The sequence below is a fragment of the Musca autumnalis genome, unplaced genomic scaffold (assembly GCF_047663935.1).
Source record: "Musca autumnalis isolate F117 unplaced genomic scaffold, ASM4766393v1 scaffold_4, whole genome shotgun sequence".
Classification (NCBI taxonomy): Eukaryota; Metazoa; Arthropoda; class Insecta; order Diptera; family Muscidae; genus Musca; species Musca autumnalis.
Window position 1 is genome coordinate 190704326 of NW_027411977.1, and position 19377 is coordinate 190723702.

The 19377-nt window shown below is 39.7% G+C and overlaps 1 protein-coding gene across 1 annotated transcript; it reads left to right on the top strand.

Annotated features, from left to right (window-relative positions):
* The first annotated feature begins 11196 nt into the window (after nucleotides 1-11196).
* Nucleotides 11197-11824, top strand: LOC141403200 (uncharacterized). Its single transcript, XM_073985380.1, has 2 exons — nucleotides 11197-11227; nucleotides 11289-11824. The coding sequence occupies exons 1-2, from the start codon at nucleotides 11197-11199 to the stop codon at nucleotides 11822-11824; spliced, it is 567 nt and encodes a 188-aa protein (XP_073841481.1).
* The last annotated feature ends 7553 nt before the right edge of the window (nucleotides 11825-19377 follow it).

A 19377-nucleotide genomic window follows, 5' to 3' on the forward strand; every position in this document is an offset into this window, starting at 1 on the left:
TATGTCACGAATAACACGAACAATGCTGGCCTCCAAGGCATCAATTGTTGCTGGTTTATCAGCATAAACCAGTGACTTCACGTAGCCCCACAGGAAATAATCGAGAGGTGTCAAATCGCACGACCTTGGAGGCCAATTGACAGGTCCACTTCTCGAAATCAACTTATCGCCAAATTTTGATTTCAATAGGTCGATGGTTGCGTTCGTCGTATGGCACGTAGCGCCATCCTGTTGAAACCACATCTCCTCCGGATCAATGTCATCCATATTTTCAAACAAAAAATCATTGATCATGGTGCGGTAACGATCTCCATTGACCGTAACGCGAGCTCCGGCCTCATTTTTGAAGAAATAAGGTCCGATGATGCCACCAGCGTGAAAACCGCACCATACGGTGCATTTTTCTGGATGTAATGGAGTCTGTAGGGTCTCTTGTGGATTGGTCTCACTCCATATGCAGCAATTTTGCTTATTAACAAACCCGTTAAGCCAAAAATGCGCCTCATCGCTGAACACAATTTTGCGATAAAACAACGGGTCATTTGCCAACTGCGTTGCGCGAATCGACGACTGATTTTCAAAGTAAATTTGGATAATTTCGTAGCGTTGTTCAAGCGTGAGTCTATTCACGATGATTTGTCAGAGTATACTGAAACAAATAAAAAAAAGTTTTATCAAAATTTAATTTTTTGTGTTACTTTTTACAATTTAAAGTTCTATCTAGCTTAAAAAAACACCCTTTATGTTTGCCGGCCCATATGTTCATGATAAATTGTTATGAAAAGTTATTCTTATCCGCCAAAAGATCATGCAAAAGTAGTGGAGTAGGGTATCAAATAGTCGGCCCCGTCCGACTATAGTCTTTTCTTACTTGTTTTTATTGGGATTTTGAAGGTTTCATCCTGTTGTTCAACATAAGTAACTGAAATTTGGTATTTAGTCTACGATGCCTAGCGTAGCAAAATTTTTAGAGAAATTGTTCGGTTTAGGTCTGCAATTTAATATAGCCCCCCATAGAACGGTATCGCACGATTTTATGTACTTCGGAGGAGCTTATTAATTTCATAAACGAAAAGAAACTTATTATACAATGATACTTCAATACAATTCTTGGTGTAAAATATAGAGATATAGCGTCAGCCTGTGTAAATTGAAACTTTCATATATGGACCATTTTTTGTAGAATCGAATACCGGCTACGCACCCAAAATCGTTTTCTCCAATAATTATGAATAAGGGGGTTTTCATATTTTGTAGCCCTTTTTGGACACATGAACTTGCCGACAAAAATATCTATTTGCATTAAAGCAAAAAAGTGTTGCGGATGAGGTACCTGAAGGAATGCATCGGAATTTGAAGTGGATTATTTTATTTTTTCGGTAGATAGCGCACACTCGTGTCATTTTAGTTAGTCACCGTATAACCACTAAGGCATGAAGGTATCAGTATGATTTTCTAAAAGATCTTCGAACAGATCTTAAACTGCACTTAAACAGAAATGTCGAACGTTTATGGGGGTGGTACACTAAGGAGATGACCGATATGGACCATTTTCGAATCTAAACTACATTTAAACAAAATATAAGAGATAAAATATTTGGAGCAAATCAGATGCTCCGTTAAACAGATATAACGCGTACCATTTTAGCTAAATTTTTCTTTAAATTTTTGTTGCCCGGGAATTCCTGGACCGGTATTGCCATCATCGAATTTAAACTAAGTTTAGGCAAAATATTACGAAGGCCAAATTTTATACCGAACCGGATGATCCGTTCGAAAGTTAACTTGCAACCCAGCCACTACACATTGTGCTATAGGTTTTTTATAGCTTTCGGGATATTTTCAGGAAGTATGGACCTGCCCCTGAAAAAACTTGTACAGCAAATACAAGTTGTTGCGAAAAAAATCAAAGCGATTTAAGTGCAGGCCTTAAACTGCATCTTTCTGAAACTTTATGTGGGACGAAGCCGATGAAGTCGACCGATATATGCCATGTTCGATTTATATCTGGTAAAAATATTACAATGTGCAAAGTATAGATCAAATCTGTTGCTGCCTTCGATAGTTATCATTCGCACAATTTTAGCGAAAAGCTTTGAACATTTGTGGGCGAGTGGCCCGATATTATCCGTCTTCAAACTTAAACTAAGTTTGGACAAAATATTACGAAGGTCAAATTTTGGACTGGATCGGCTTTTACGCTCAAAAGTTAACGTGCGCTTCAGCTAGCCAGACAAACCGAAAGACAGACGGACAGGCATTGCTAAATCGACTCCAGATTGTCTGAAAGGGATTCCTTCCATTATTTCGATGAGACACATTTTATCCGTATGAAAGTGTTTATACCCTCGTTAGACTAAAGACTGAGGGTATACGAACTTAATGCCGTTTTTATCTATTAATAATACCAATTGAATAAAAGTCCTCAAATTAACAGTAGCGTTACTCATATTACATTTATTAAACTATAGTTCATAGAAATTACAAATCACCTAGGTAACGTCCTCGTCGAAGTTTAATAAGTCTCTTTCTAAAACGATTACGTCTACGATTTTGATTTCCATTACGATTACCTTTGTATTTAAATCGTTTGTTTGGGTTTACGTTTGTGTTACGGACAGGATTTGGAACACCTCTTCGGCTACCGTAGCGGTTAGCAACTCTAATGCCACCTATACCAGGGCCAAAACGAACAATTCCACCACCAGTACCACCAGTAGCACCTCCACCTGTACCACCAGTAGCCCCTCCACCTGTACCGCCAGTAGCTCCGCCACCTGTACCACCAGTAGCCCCTCCACCTGTACCGCCAGTAGCTCCGCCACCTGTACCACCAGTAGCACCTCCACCTGTACCGCCAGTAGCTCCGCCACCTGTACCACCAGTAGCACCTCCACCAGTACCACCAGTGGCTCCGCCACCTGTACCACCAGTGGCACCTCCACCTGTACCACCAGTAGCACCTCCACCTGTACCGCCAGTAGCTCCGCCACCTGTACCACCAGTGGCACCGCCACCCGTACCTCCTGTGGCACCTCCACCAGTGCCACCTGTGCCTCCCGTGCCACCAGTTGCGCCCCCACCTGTGCCTGTGGTTCCTGTTCCACCACCAGCAGCTGCTGGAGCACCGGGTGGACCGCGAGGTCCTACTGGACCAGGAGGCCCTTCGGGTCCTCTTTCACCCACATAACCCCGAGGTCCGCGAACACCCGGTGGACCAGGAGGTCCAACCGCACCTGGTGCACCAGTCCGACCACGCCTGCCCGATGGTCCTTTGGGGCCGGGGGCGCCTCGTATACCATCTTCACCACGATCACCTTGTTCACCCTTTGGACCCTGGGGTCCAGGTGGACCAGGAGGTCCTGGTGGCCCTGGAGGTCCAATTTGCGTAATAAACTGGGCAGAGGTTAAGGTAAAACATAATCCTATAAAAAAGATAACAATTTGTATGTAACTTTTTAGGGAAAGCTTACAATATAACAACGTTACCCAAAATTAGAACTATTCTCCGCTTCATAGTTCGCAACAATGTGTTAACTTTAACACCAAATTTCAATGCTTTTATTAATTCGGATTGGTGTTAGAAAATTCTATCACCACGAAATCATGAAATTAAACCACAACAATAAATATTTAATTGTTTAGTGTTTCCAAAGAAGATCGAAACAATGATAATGAGACTCACCAAAAACTCTTCTTTAGAAGATCTAAAACAAGATATTTAGTAAAGTTTACAAATGAAATCTAAATTCCAAGAATTTAATAACAAATATAAATTTCTTCAGTAGAAAGTTCTTCATGTGCCAATCAATTGGAGGAGAATGAATATTGTCATTCCAAGACAAATGATATCATATGAAAATAAAATGGAGAATTGTGGTTAATAAAAAACTAGGATAAGCAGAAACACGTGGCTTTAATTAAATTGAAATACATTTCTGAAGGGTATGAACGCAATGTGGGCTGATAACATTATTTCATGTAAGCAATATCTCGGGAGCTATGGGAATTTTTAATTGAAAGGTATTACTTATATGGTTCTGAAAATGTTGTCCCTTTGGAGAAGCCAAGGTGAGATCTACCGAACGCGACTGCAGGTTGCGGATGGTAAAATGGTCAGTAGATTTATTGGAAAGCTGCTAATTAAATAGACAGTCGCTGACAATTCATCGGTTCTGGGGGAGAGCCACGGAATAAATGTCCTAGAGCTTAGGATCCAATACCACCTACGACAACGTTAGAAACATTGTGAGACAAAAGTTGACAAGAAATTTTTGCAGGGGTTCTGATGCATAAATTCGGTTTAATGGGAGTACATGGAAGACCAAAATACCTTTGGTTTCTTTGTGTCACTTCATTTTTATACCCTACACCATTATGTGGGGAGGGTATTATTGGTTTTGGCCAAAAAGTTTGTAACGCATCGAAATAATGGTCATAGACCCATACTTATATATACCAAAATGAATGTCTCGACGAGCTGAGTAGATCTGGCTATGTGTGTCCGTCCGTCCGTCTGTCCATCTAAGCCTTGTAATCACGCCACAGGTCACAAATTTTGATCGGATCGTCACCAAACTTTGGGTGTTGATGAGGGTCCCGGAGGAGAAGAAGCCTATTGGTTTTGGTGATGGTTGGATAATATTCAGGGGTCGGAGTGGGCAAAAAACTCATTTGGGGAAAAAGTCAACGTTTTATTTCAAAGCGAATATTTCCGCATCTGTAAGGGTATATCAAAAGCAAAACCTGCCAATGCAAGTAGAAAATATCGCCTTTACAACGATGTATAGTAGGTTGTCGTAGGTGGTCAAACAACGAAGATATCGCAATAGTCGCTAATACAACCCAACTTTTCATTTTTTGCGATTTTAATTATATTGACGAATATCACAGCTTTGGTTGGGGAGCTTCCAAAAGCAAAGCCTGGCTATGAAAGGAGAATATCCCATCATGGGAATGATGCAAAGTAGGTCGGCGTTGGTGTTCAAATAACGGAGATATAACAATAGTCGGTAATACATCCTATTTTTCAATTTTTTTTTTTCGAAATCGAGCTACAGGTCTCAATTTTGATCGGATAGGCACGAAATTTTCGGGGTTAATGGAGGTCCCACAGAGGAAGAAGCCTATTGATTTTGATAATGGTGGGATAATATTCAGGGGTCGTAATGGTCAAAAACTTATTTGGAAAAAAGGTCAACGCTTTATTTCAAAGCCAATAGCTCTGTTTCTTTAGGAGGTATATTAAAAGCAAAACCTGGCAAGGAAAGTAGAAAATATTACCTTTACAACGATGTAAACTAGGCTGTTGTAGGTGGTCAAACAACAGAGATATCGCAATAGTCGGTAATGCACCCCATTTTCCTATTTTTTATACCCTCCACCATAGTATGGAGGGTATATTAAGTTTGTCATTCCGTTTGTAACACATCGAACTAATCATTTGCGACCCTATAAAGTATATATATTCTTGATCAGGATAAAATTCTAAGACGATCTAACCATGTCCGTCTGTTGTAATCACTCTAGCGTCCGCAATAATTGAGATAGAGTGCTGAAATTTTGCACCCGAGGGTCTTTTTTCCATAGGCAGGTCAAGTTCGAAGATGGGCTATATCGGTCCACTCTTTGGTATAGCCCCCATATAACAGTACCTCCGGATTTGAGGTATTTTGACGTTCTCCCCCACATTTGCAGACCGAATTATCTATAATTTGGCACTTAAGGTTCCTAGTGATCAATTAACTTATATTCCAAAGGATATGGGCATAGGTCCATGTTTTGGTGTAGTCCCCATATTAGGGTACCTCCCGATTTTCGGTATTTTGAGAATTTTAGCCACAATTTTTAATCGAACTATCTGCAATTTGACATTTGAGGTTCTCAGGGGTCATGAAATATCTCCACCAAACATCGTCAACATAGGTTCATGTTTTGGTATAGCCCCCATATAACGGTACCTCCCAATTTTCGGTATTTTGAGAATTTTAGCTACAGTTTTTAACCGAAATAGCTGTAATTTGACATTTGAAGTTCTCAGTGGTCATAAAACATCTCCAACGAAACATCGTCTACATAGGTCCATGTTTTGGTATAGCCCCCATATAACGGTATCTCCCCATTTACGGTATTTTGAGAATTTTAGCTGCAATTTTTAACCGAACTAGCTGTAATGATCGGTATTTTGAGAATTTTAGGTACAATTTTGTCTATTCAAAAATAATCGTCAATATAGGTCCAGGTTTTGGTATATCCCCCATATAACTGTACCTCCCGATTTTCGGGAATTTTGAGTGGTCACGAAATTTCTTCACTAAAATTCGTCAACATGGGTCCATTTTTGAAGGACTACATTGTTTTGATGGAACTACCCTCAATTTGACTCTTGAAGTTCCCTGCAGCTATAAAACTTTTCCGCCAAAAAATTTAATGATAGGTTGACTCTTTGATATAGCCCCCGTAGGTGGTACCTTTCCCCTAGCTGAACACATTTTTTTAGATTAGATCAGATAACACTGTGCAACAAAATGGAGGTGAAAGTCTGGGGCACGGAAAATTCCTCATGGGGAAGAAAGGCCTTGGTGAGTTTATTATGAACCCCGAAGGACAGATCCGCCGTGAGTCGAACTTCCGCGTTATGGCGTGATGAAATTTTTGTTAGAGACCCTGTGGGCCATCAGGAATTAGCGTTATATCTTTGTTCACTGTTGCTTAAGTGCTCTACAAAAACAACAAACAAAGATATAATGCTAATTCATGATGGCTTACAGGGTCTCTTGCAAAAACTTCATCACGCCATAACGCGGAAGTTCGAATCACGGCGCATCTGTCCTTCGGGGTTTTTAATATACACACACCAAGGGTTTTCATCTCCAAAATGAATTATCTCTGTCCCAACATTTGTGTTCACAGTGTAATTTAAGCAATAGTGGGAGGCAGTAGGAGTCTAACCATTGCCGAAAAGTTGTTCCACCTAAAATTGTAAAAGGACCCTAATTATTCCATTTTAATTAAGACTATTTTATGGTGGAGGGTATAAAAAGTTCGGCCCGGCCAAACTTAACGACTTTTTACTTTTTTTTTTTTTGCAATCGCGCTACTCGTCGCAATTTTTATCGGACAGTCACGAAATTTTGGTTGCTTATGTTGGTCCCAGAGAGAAAGAGGCATATTGTGTGTTGGTGGTAGTCGGATTATATTCCCTAAAAGAAATGTTTACCAGTGAAAGCTTATACACAGGGGTAGTGGTGTAGGGTATCACATGGTCGGCCCCCTCTCGACTATAGCCTTTGCTCACTTGTTTTATTATTATTTATGATAATAATTGTTCCACAAACATCCCAGGCGGGATAAATGGCGTCCCACCGATTCATATTGGCTACAGTTTATCGCCCAGTCTGAACGGCATGTCTTACCACACCACTTGTAGGAAGTTTTACATGGCTGAAATACTCAGGAAATGTCGCCAACATTACTGAGGGGTATTTTGCCATCGCTGAAAATTTGATGTTGCCTGGCCGGGGAATCGAACCCACGACCATCTGCGTGCAAGGCGGGTGTGCATACCATTGCACCACGGTGGTAGTAATATACAATATTTAAAAAATACATTAAATCACATTTTCTTTTAATTTCCAAGAACTAATAACCTAAAAATAATATTCAATGGCAATTATTTATTAAATAATTACTTGCAAAATATTGTGTATTTTCCTTCTTATAAGGAAGCGACACAACTATCTTCTTCTTCTTTTCCGTTTAACTCCTTGAGGAGCATAGGGCATCTAGAGGTTTCTGAAACACTGTCTGAACATGAAGTGCTCCCTCCCAGACACGTGGAGCTTGCCGCAGTTGCGGGAGGATTTGGCATGTGCCTGTGACCTCCTGGGAGATTAAAATTGCTTTTCGTTATTTCTTTCATGTTTTTCGTGACTACATTTGTCAGGATTTCTTCTTTGCTTGTGAGAACAAGGAAGAGCTTAGAGAGCCTGGCACTCAACATCGTCTAAGCACGAGCGTAAACTTCTTGGAAGCCTGTGGGCGCCACCGTTGACCTATAATGGGCTCATCCGCTGCCATCCCTACTGTATTGTCCGCCATAACAACGCAGATACACGCAGAGAAAAAAATATGATTGATCCAACAATATTCGAAGAGCAAAATATGTATTGTAAAGATATTGTTAAATTCCAAATGTAGTATTGTGATTCCAACAATTGGGTTTTGTTAAATCCAAAAATAGTTTTTGTCAACTGGACAATAGTTCTCTCTTTTCTTCGACAATTTTTTCTCTTCTCTCGCTATTCGATGCCGTGTTGAAAAACAATTATGGTGAGTTTTGTTTGTATGACATGATGCCTTTATCTTTGTTTTTGTGTGTATGTATACCAACAATGAGACTCTTGTTTTTATTTGTTTCTGTTTTCTTTCATTCTTCTATCTTCATTGTGCTTTGAGGTTTGGTGTTATACCGGAGTTTGTTATGGTGTTTAATTATTCCTTATGTTGTGGTGGGTTCTTGTGGTTTTTTGTTTGTCTTTGTTGTCAGCCAATGCAGCAAACCATGTATTGTGTTCATCAATGATTGCAATATTATACGCGACATTTATATCCAAGTTATGTGAAAAGTGTATATGAGAAGTATATACACTCAAATCTAAAATTTCTGGGCTGGTTTTCTGAGTTGACAATACTTTTTGTAAACAAAATTAGATTATGATAGTTCCTACAAGCGGTATTGTTAACGATTTTTACAATATTGCGGAAATTCGAAAGTTGTTTTTGTTTTCTATGTTTGGAACAAAAGATGGTATTTTTGGATTTGGATTACAATGTTTGAACAAATCAAATACATTTTTGGAACCAAAACAGATATTTTTGTTCCAACAAAAGCGAAAAATATGTTTTCTCTGCGTGTATCTGTAGACCCTATTCCTCAAGTACTTTGAGTCAGCTCTAACAGATATGTTGGTAGTGTTGCAGGCATTCTTTCCATGCATCGGGTTAGGGTTATACCGCCCATGATCGGTCGCCAGAGCCTCGTTTGCGTGAACAGAGGACCCCAAGTCTCAAGTGGACAGTGGGTGAGGTTGACGTTTGAAGAGGATTGGCTATGTGAACAAATATATTATTCGTGTTTCGCCTCACTCTTCCGATAGTCCTCCGACACAACTATACTAAGTGCATTATCCATAGAAATTCCAACAAAATTCTTTACTTGATACGAAATAGTCTTGAGTGTACCCGTTATGTGGGTCAAACTGTCTGGCTTCCACTGTCAAACCTTTTCGCTCATTCCTACAAATCGAGAAAAAGTGTATTTATAGATGCAAATATCGCTTAGAAACAACCTAATACAAAAAAATGCAGCACGTTACTTCAACACCCTACTTTAAAATCGTGTAATCGTGTTCGACGATTTTTCTTCTCCTCTTTGTGATTTATGTAGAGAGTTTATATTACAAATTACAATTTCATTTACAAATAGTGGCACCGTGGTGCAATGGTATGCACACCCACCTTGCAAGCTGAAGGTCGGGGGTTCGATTCCCCGGCCAGTCAACATCAAAATTTTCAACGGTGGCAAAATACCCCTCAGTAATGTTGGCGAAATTTCCTGAGTATTTCAGCCATGTAAAACTTCTCTACAAAAGTGGTGTCTTAGACACGCCGTTCGGACTCGGCGATAAACTGTAGGTCCCATATCATTGAGCTAATATGAATCGGGGTGCACTCATTGATATGAGAGAAGTCTCCCTTGTCCCTATGGGATGTTGTGGAACAATTATATATTATATATATTATATATATATATATAGTGGCACAAGGTATGAAAAAGTGCCACAAAAAGGCACAGAAGTTTCAAAGCCGAAAAAATTGATACTTTAGTGGCACAACGGTCACACTGGTCAGCACAGCTGATTGATACTTTCATACTTGTTTACATACAATAAAAAGTTCTGCCCTTTCGAATTTAACGCGTTATATACTTGTTAAATTTTTAAATTGACAATTTCTGTCACCAGTCCCTGCAGCCTCCAATAAAAGCAACTGCAAACATGCCAACTCTGGACTCGCCTATAAACGGTCTATTTTGGAAAAAGACATTTGTTCATCTAGTTTTCAGTCAGATAATTTGCAACAATAATCGTTGGAATAATATATTTTCACTATTTTAGCGTAAGAGTATACATCAATCGACAAAACCCCTTGGAAGTCTACATTTCTGTCTGCTTCAGGCAGATGCTTTATGTTTATAATTATAATTTAAAATTGTAAACTGTTAATAAAGAGTTTCGAATTTTATTTGTTTATGTTATTCCTTAATACATTTTTGTTCAGCATTCAAAGGATACAAATCATAACTACGACCACGATTGCGATTGCGTATACGTCTTCTGACAGCAGCAGCAGTTCCGGTGCCGGCCGTCGTGCCAGCCGCTGCATCTGGACCGGGCGGTCCTGGTGGACCAATAGGGCCAGCTGGTCCTTCAGGTCCACGTTCACCTTCATAGCCACGGGGTCCACGTTGGCCAGGAGCTCCAGGGGGACCAATAGGGCCAGCGGGACCAGTTCTACCACGTTTACCACGAGGCCCTGGTGGACCAGGTAAGCCAGTTCTGCCGGGAGCACCACGTTCACCAGTTTCTCCTTTGGGACCTGGCAGGCCAGGGGGTCCTGGTGGACCAGGCGGTCCTGGTGGCCCTACACGTATAAATTGTGATGTTGCCAATGACACATAGAGAACTGAAAGTATAAGAATGTGTAAAAGTAACAATTGCTTGAAGCTTAAGTCTTTACCACATTAACCCACCTAAAAATATCAATGTTATGGTCTTCATGATCGATGGTCGACTAAATTCTATGCCTAGTTGTTATTTGCTATTTATGGGCTTGGTTTTTGCATATTTAACTATGATTAAGATGGAAACATTTTGCTTAATCATTGCAATAAACTAAATGGCCTATAAAGATAGCTCATCTTTATTTGAAGCTTCTGTGCTTGACGCTTATTATTCTGTGAAAAGATGGATATCTTACTGAAGAATCGTAAAACTTTTACCGTTGCCTTTAAATGAATTAGTGATTTTCATTGTGTGTTTGCTGTTCGATTCAGTTAAGTGCCTGCTAAGAGTATTTAAGCAACTAGTTTCAAAACATTCCAACATAGTTCTCAATCGATCATTGATTCGAAGAATGAACAGTCTAAGCCTAACACAATTTTTGGGTAATTTTGCATTTCGGTTTAAAGATTGTTTTAACTTATTTAATTAATTGTCTCTTTTTAGTCTTTTGTGGCCTCTTACTTTTGGTATGTGCCAAAAAATTCAGTGATGTTGGTGAACAACGTGCCCTGCTGGGTGTACGCCAACAACCTGCAGCCGTTGTGTTACAAGGCCAACAGTGTGTCTGCCAACCAGGACCTCCAGGTCCTCCTGGACCACCTGGTGCTGTGGGAGCCCAAGGTTTAAAAGGTGACAAAGGTCCTGATGGTATACCCGGTCGTCCCGGTCCACCAGGTCCAAAGGGACAACGTGGTTCTTCTGGCCGTACTGGCATCCCTGGTCCCATTGGCCCACCAGGCCGTCGCGGTAGACGTGGTTATCCCGGTGAACGTGGTCCCGCCGGTCCACCAGGACCACCTGGTCCCGCTGGCCCTGCTGGACCTGCAGGTACTGCCGCTGCTGTTCGTTCATTGGATGGTGGTATTTCATTAAATGCACGTGAATATGATGTCAATGTAGCACCCTATGATCATGATGATTCCGAGGAAGATGATTATGACGACGATGATGATGAGGATGACGAACGCAAAAAGAAGTAGAATAATATTGAAATCACTCCATGTAAAATGTATTTTGGTATAATAATAAAAACTAATCAAAAATACACTCTCGTGTTTACATTTGCCTTGTGCCCATTTTTATGAGTACTTTGAATCAACTATAAAATTCGAAAGCTTCTGGCATGCTATAACATACCATGGAGTCATGTAATCACGACATATTTGCATAAAATTTTTGAAGTATTTCGTATTTTATCGCAAAATTTCTTATTTCCTTCTGCAACGATGTTGTTGTTAATCATCACAAAATCTTGATGTTTTATGACGCTAATCGCAATGCTAACTCAATGTTCTGGAAACACGCAGAGGTCATAAATGAGCATGGACACATAACTTGAAATTTGTATGTTAAGAAAAATAATAAATTCAGTAGTTCAATTTAACATAGAATTAAAATAAACATAGACATCGGTGAAATTTTCAGAGCGAACTTATTATAACCGGCATTATCCTGCCAGGGAAATTTGTGTCAATCAAGCAAACCACCACCATATTGAGAACAAAGAGGCAGAGTTGAAATTAAAAACTACAATTGCACTATGCAACACTGAAAATGCAAACAACTTCTAGTATGGATTTTTTGAAAGTACATATTTAGACTACAAAACTAGTAGAACTTATCTTTTGAAGAAACCACATAAGAAAAACTCCATCTAGGGCATCAAAATCTATAAAGTATAGAAATTTTTACATATTTGCTGAAATTCTGGTCAGTATCGGCTAAACTATTGGGAGTTGAACCAAGTAACCTTTTGCAAAAATCTTCCAAATAAAGTTCTCAACAATTCTTTAGAACATTCTGAAACTCTAAAATGCTTACTTCATGTTGTTTCAGCGTTATTTTGCATCATATCTTTTACAACACTTATTTCAAACACAGTTCACACCAACAGTTTATTCTCGCATTTCGGATTTCACTACATTATTGACATTTTTATTAAATCGTCGTTGAAAAATGTACTGAAAACAACGGGATAGAGGCATTTTACAACAATGACATGTTCCAAAGAGTTGTGTATTACATTCCAAAAGAAAATATGCAGAAAAAAATTACGGTTTTTGAGATACGGCGCGAAATGTATAAAAATTGTGGTATTTTTGCATATATTTTGAAATTTGAGGCAATAAATGTAGTTTTTCGAGTTCATTATTTCTCCAAATATTGTATTCTTGTCCTTATCTACAAATTTGCTTCAGAGGTCGGAAGAAGATTCGCATTGGTTTCAGCGATATAGCCCCGAATTTCTTTAAAAACTCAATATTTAACCATGTTTAGATGGGGCCATAATATCCGAGCTGGATCTGACACAACAAAACCCAACTAGGGTTTTTGTCGTTTGGGTCTGTACTTTCAAAAAATCCTCAGTTCGAATTGTTTGCACAAGATCACCTTAAAAATGTTGCACAGTGTTATTGAATGCATATTGTAATCATGTCAAATTAATTTTTTCAGAACATTGGTGGCGTTTTTTTATTGGGATAGCTGGTACAATTTTTTTATACCCTCCACCATAATATGGAGGGTATAATTAGATTTGTCATTTCGTTTGTAACACATCAAAATATTCATCGGAGACCATATAAAGTATATATTTTTTTGATCGCGGTAGTCGTCGATATAACCATGTCCGTCTGCCCGTCTATGAGGCTATATGTAGGCGTGGACCTATACCGACAAATTTAGAAGACTAAACACCAAATGTCAGCCATTTCGATGGATCATTGTGGTCACAACCTTTAAAATACCGAAAATTGGGAGGTACCGTGCTATGTGGGCTATATTAAGGCGTGAACCGGTACTAACAAATTTCTGGGGGAAAGTTTAATACCCCCAACGGAGACTAAATACCAAATTTCAGCCATTTCGGAGGAATATTGAGGCATATTGAGGAATATTGATTCGGAGGAATATTGAGGTTACAACCTGCAAAATACCGAAACTCGAGAGGTATTGTTCTATGGGGGCTATATGAAGGCGTGGACCGATACCGACAAATTTCAAATGGAAAGTTTTGCACCTCAAATGAAGACTAAGTACGAAATTTCAACAATTTCGGTGGAATATTGATGCCACAAACTTCAAAATACCGCCAATCCCTAGGTACCGTTATATGGGGGCTTCATGAACGTGGACCTATACCGACAAAGTCATATGGAAATTTGTACACCCCCAACGAAGACTAAATACAAAATTTTAGCCATTTCGGTGGATTATTGTGGCCACAACCTTCAAAATACCGAAAATCGGGAGGTACCGCTCTATGGGCACTATATGAAGGCATGGACCTATACCGAAAAAAATTCTGGGGGAAAGTTTTGTACTCCAAACGATGAGTAAGTACCAAATTTCATCCAATTCGGAGGAATATTGAGGCCACAACCTTCAAAATACTGAAAATCAGGAGGTATTGTCCTATGGGGGCTACATGAAGGCGTGGACCTATACCGACAAATTTCATATGGGAAATTTTATACCCCAACGAAGACTAAGTACGAAATTTCAGCCATTTCGGTTGATAATGGAGCTAAACCTTCAAAATACCGAAAATCGGATGGTACCGTTCTTTGGGGGCTATATCAAAACGTGGACCGATATAGCCCATTTGCAATACCAATAGAAAATTCTAGGTGTAATAGAAAATTCTGTACAAAATTACAAAGCTCTATCTTAAAAATTGCGAGCTGTATCTTGACTTCAACAGACGGACGGACGGACGGAAGGACGGAAGGACATGGTTATATCGACTTAGAATTTTATCCTGATCAAGAATATACATACTTTATAGGGTCTCCGATGAATATTTCCATGTGTTACAAACGGAATGACAAATTTTATTATACCCTCCATATTATGGAGGTGATACGACTACTAAAAGCGGAGATATTAGCATAAGAGTAAAACTTTGAATTTTGTCCACATATCCGACCATCACCAAACTCAATATGCTTCTTCCTCTGTGGGAACCTATTAACCACCAAAATTTCGTGACGATCCTATCAAAATTGCGATTTGTTGCGTGATTTACAAAAATTTGATGCATTACCGACTTTTACGATATCTCCGTTGTTTAACCACATACGTCAACCTACTTTGCAACAATGTAAAATAAATCTCATCTTCTTTCAGTGGCAGGCTTTCCTTTTGGAATACGCCCACTAGAAGCGGAGATATACGTATATGAATAAAACGTTGAATGTTCTCCGCATACGTTTTTTCCCATTCCTACCCCTGAATATTATCCGGCCATCACCAAAATCAGTAGTCTTCTTCACCTCCGATCAAAACTGCGACCTGCAGCGTGATTTCAAGAAAATGGAAAAATGAGATGTATTATCGACTATTGTGATATCTCCGTTATCTGGCCATCTACGCCAAGCTGCTTTGCATCATTGTAGAGATGGGATTTTCTACTTTCATAGTCAGGATTTGTTTTTGGAAAGTCCCAAACAAAAGCTGTAATATTTGTCATTATATTTAAAATCGCAAAAATGTAAACTTGGATTTTATTAGTCACTATTGGGATATTTTCGTTGTTTGCCACATACGACAACCTACCTTACGCTGTTAGAATGGTGATACTTTTTACTTTTATTTTCAGGTTTTGATTTTGCTATACCCCTTATAGAAGCTGAGATATTTGCTTTGACTTTTTCTCCACATACGTTTTTTGCCCATTCCGACCCCTAAATATTATCCGACCATTACCAAAATAGGCTTCATCGCCTCTGGGATCCCCGTCAACACACAAAATTTTGTGACGTGATTACAAAGTTTATCGATTACCAGATCGACTCAGTTCGTCGAGACATTAATTTTGGTATATATAAGTATGGGTCTGCGACCATTATTTCGATGCGTTACAAACCTTTTTGCCAAAACCAACTTATAATACCCTCCCCACATAGTGGTGTAGTTTGAAAAGTCGTTAAACACGGGCCGAACTTTCTATGCCCTCCAAAATAAAATATTCTACACTAAAATGCAATAATTAGTTCCCTTTTGCTGCCCACAAATTTAGATAGAGAACCTTTTCAACCCCAAATGCCTAACTTAGGTTAACATATATGTCTGAAAATGCCTTCAATCGGACGGTGCCTTTGTATGGGGGCTATATCAAAATGTGGACCGATGATGACACTTTGTGGTGGAAAAGTTTCGTCACTGCAGGGAACCGCAAGTGTCAAATTAGAATAGTTAAATCAAAAAATAAAACTAAAACCCTCAAAATACCAACAATAGGGAGGTACCGTGTTATGGGGCTATACCAAAACAAGGACCTAACTTATCAAAATACCTAAAATTGGGAATCGGACTCTTGGGAACCTCAAATGTTAAATTACGGGTAGTTCGGACGGAAAATTTAGATTAAACCCACAAAATACAGAAAATCTGGGGGGCTTAACCAAAACATGGGGGCTTGACCCAACATTATATGGGGGCTTAACCAAAACATGGATCTATATTTTAATGGAGAAGTTTGTGACCACTAGGAACGTCAAATGTCAAATTACGGATAGTTCAGTCAAAAATGTAGCTAAAATCTCAAAATTCCTAAAAATCGGGTTATACTGTTACTTGGGGGCTTGTGCAAAACGTGGATGTATATGTCCGCAATTTTTGGCGGAGAAGTTATTTGACCACTTAGGTGGATAAAGATGGAACTGATACTAAGCGCACTAAGAAGCGCAAACTACCCGAATTTCAGCTACCAGTTCTGGGTGGAGTCGCCTTAACACTTTCTTTCGTCGCCAAATACCTCGGTGTAATCCAAGACCACCGCCTAGCCTAGCTTGAAATGGAACATTGAGGAGAGGGCAAAAAAGGTTTTACGGCATTATATTCCTGCAAGAGATCCACTGGCAAAAGTTGGGTCCTCAGACCAAAGATAATACACTGGCTGCATGTAACAGTGGTTCTGCCCATATTAATCTATGGTTGACTTGTTTGGTACGCTCTCGGAACTTCTGTCCAAACTACTAAGTGTGCAAAGAGCCGCATCTCTAATCATTTCTGGGGCTGTAAGGTGCACACCTCAGGCTGTTTTGAATGTGGTCCTCGATCTCCAATCTCTGGATATCCTGATTCATTTCCAGGCGGCGAGGACGGAATTTAGAATTAGGGAGACCGGAGTTGGTAATGTTCACACCTTGTACATGCAAAGGTTTTAAACACTTTTAATGGACTTTCTGATTTCGGTTTTGCAGCGTCTTTCAAGCGGAGATTCTTGCCATCAGAAAAGCAGTGGAGTTCATCAAAGGACTTGCATGCAGTCTTAAAGGATCCGTGACTATATATGTCGATAGTCAAGCGGCTCTCAAGGCGCTCAAATCATGGACCATAATCTCCAAAGCGATCATCGACTGCAAAAACTCTCTGCTTGATGTACGTGATATCGTTGTTCTTTGTTGGGCTCAGGACACAGTGACATAGCCCTTCACTATACACGAGGAGGTACCGATTCTTTGGTAGATATCAGATAAAAACTCTGACCTTATCTGACATAGATCACCATATCTAATCTGCTTTCATAGGCGGATAACCACATCATCATCACACCACAATCTACTATGCTCCTCACCGTTTCACCGCATCAAATCTCAACTTCTTCAAGCAATAGCCAGCCATCCAGCCATCACCACCACAACAGCTATTTTTTCATCACTACATGCCTTATACCTCAACAATCTCATCATCACCATCACAACAACAATAATCATCTCCACAACTACCATACTCTTCAAAATGGACCTCAAGACCTCCGAGTGGAGTGGCTGCCATTACAGCAGCTGCGCCTCCGTAAACCAAACCAACCCTAAATGAAAAATTATAGCTAATTCGGCCTAAAAATGTAGCTTAAGACGTATAAATACCAGTAATCGCATTTTTTGACATTTAAGGTTCTCAGTAATCACAACACTTCACACCAAAAATTGTCAACGTAGGTCCAGGTGTTGGTATAGCCTCCACATAACGGTACCTCCGATTTTACGTATTTTTAAGATCTTAGCTACAGTTTTCAGCCGAACTACCTTTAATTTGACATTTCAGGTTCACAGTGGTCACGAAACTGCTCAAAAAAATTAACATAGGTCTACATTTTGGTATGGCCCCCATACTCTTCGATTTTCCTCTGAGGATTTTTGTTTCATTTCTTCACGGAACTGTCTGTAATTTCTCAGACATGTCAAGTACGAATATTGACAATATCGGTCAACGCTTTGGTATATCCCCTATATAACGGTTTAGTTCGGTCATTTGCTAAGATCATTATTTGATTCCATGTCGTGTAACATGATTGAGATTCGCTTTTGGAAATACGAATTCGTGTGTTTCGAGACCCTGCGGATTCCACTCAAGGGCTTGTGTAGCTATTACGTTGAACGGTCTCCTCAAGAAATGGCCAGTCAATTTCCAATTGCGACTACATATTTCAGAGGGCTTGCGCATTCTTAACTAAATTTTTTGCATCTTTCTTAGCCAATTTGGCGAGAATATGAAGGATTTGCATACAAATTCATTGGAGAATATCTGTAATTTCCTTCTTGGAGTGCAGTCATACAAGAGCACCGCAAATAAAGATTTTGCAGGAAGTGATAGACATTGCGGGCTAAATATTTACGGTCCGTGGGCTAATGGTAAATGGCACATAGTACAGGACTACTTAATCCTTGATTGTCCAGCATTGTATGCACCTGTTCCTCTACATTTGTTTACAGAGTAAGATCAGTACAAACAATGTGGGCGACAAAACATAGCCATGTTTTATGCCACAACAGGTCTGAAAGGGTTCACCGTTATTCTCCATGTTAGGTATTTTGATGATTTTTGTATAAATTCTTCACGGAACTACCTGTAACTTCTCAGACAAGTCAAGTTCGAATATGTGCCATATCGGCCCACATTTTGCTACAGTACCCATATAACGGTATATCTGAATTTTAGGCATTTTTGAAGATTTTGGCCACATTTTTGTTCGAACCACGGTAATTTGATATTTGAGGTTCCCCATGGCCACAAAACTTCTCTACCAAAAATTGTCAACATAGGTCCACGTTTTGGTATAGCTCTACTATAACAATACCTCCTTATTTCAGATATTTTGTGGATTTTTATTTCATATGGATTTTACATATTTGCGCACAGAATTATTCGAATAGGTCCTCGTTTTAAAATAGCCCCAATAGAACGGTACCGACTGCTCGATTAGTTGTAGCCAACGTTGACTGACTCGAAGAGGTTCGCTAGTTATTTCAATCGAGAATTTGTCGAGCACCCCGAGAGTGACAGGGCGAAGAGAAGAGTATTACGTCGCATCAGATCTCTTCCTGCCGAGTAGGAACCACCACAGTTTACAATGGATGATGTTGCCAATGACACCAGGAACGCTAAATAATCCAAAGCGTTGGGCCCTGATGAAATCTCCATGGTAATGCTGAAGCAGCTGGATGAGCCGGGATTGGAGTATCTCACTAAAGTTCTCAACTGGTCGCTATACACCCCATGGTTCCCGAAGTCTGGAAAATGGGCAGGG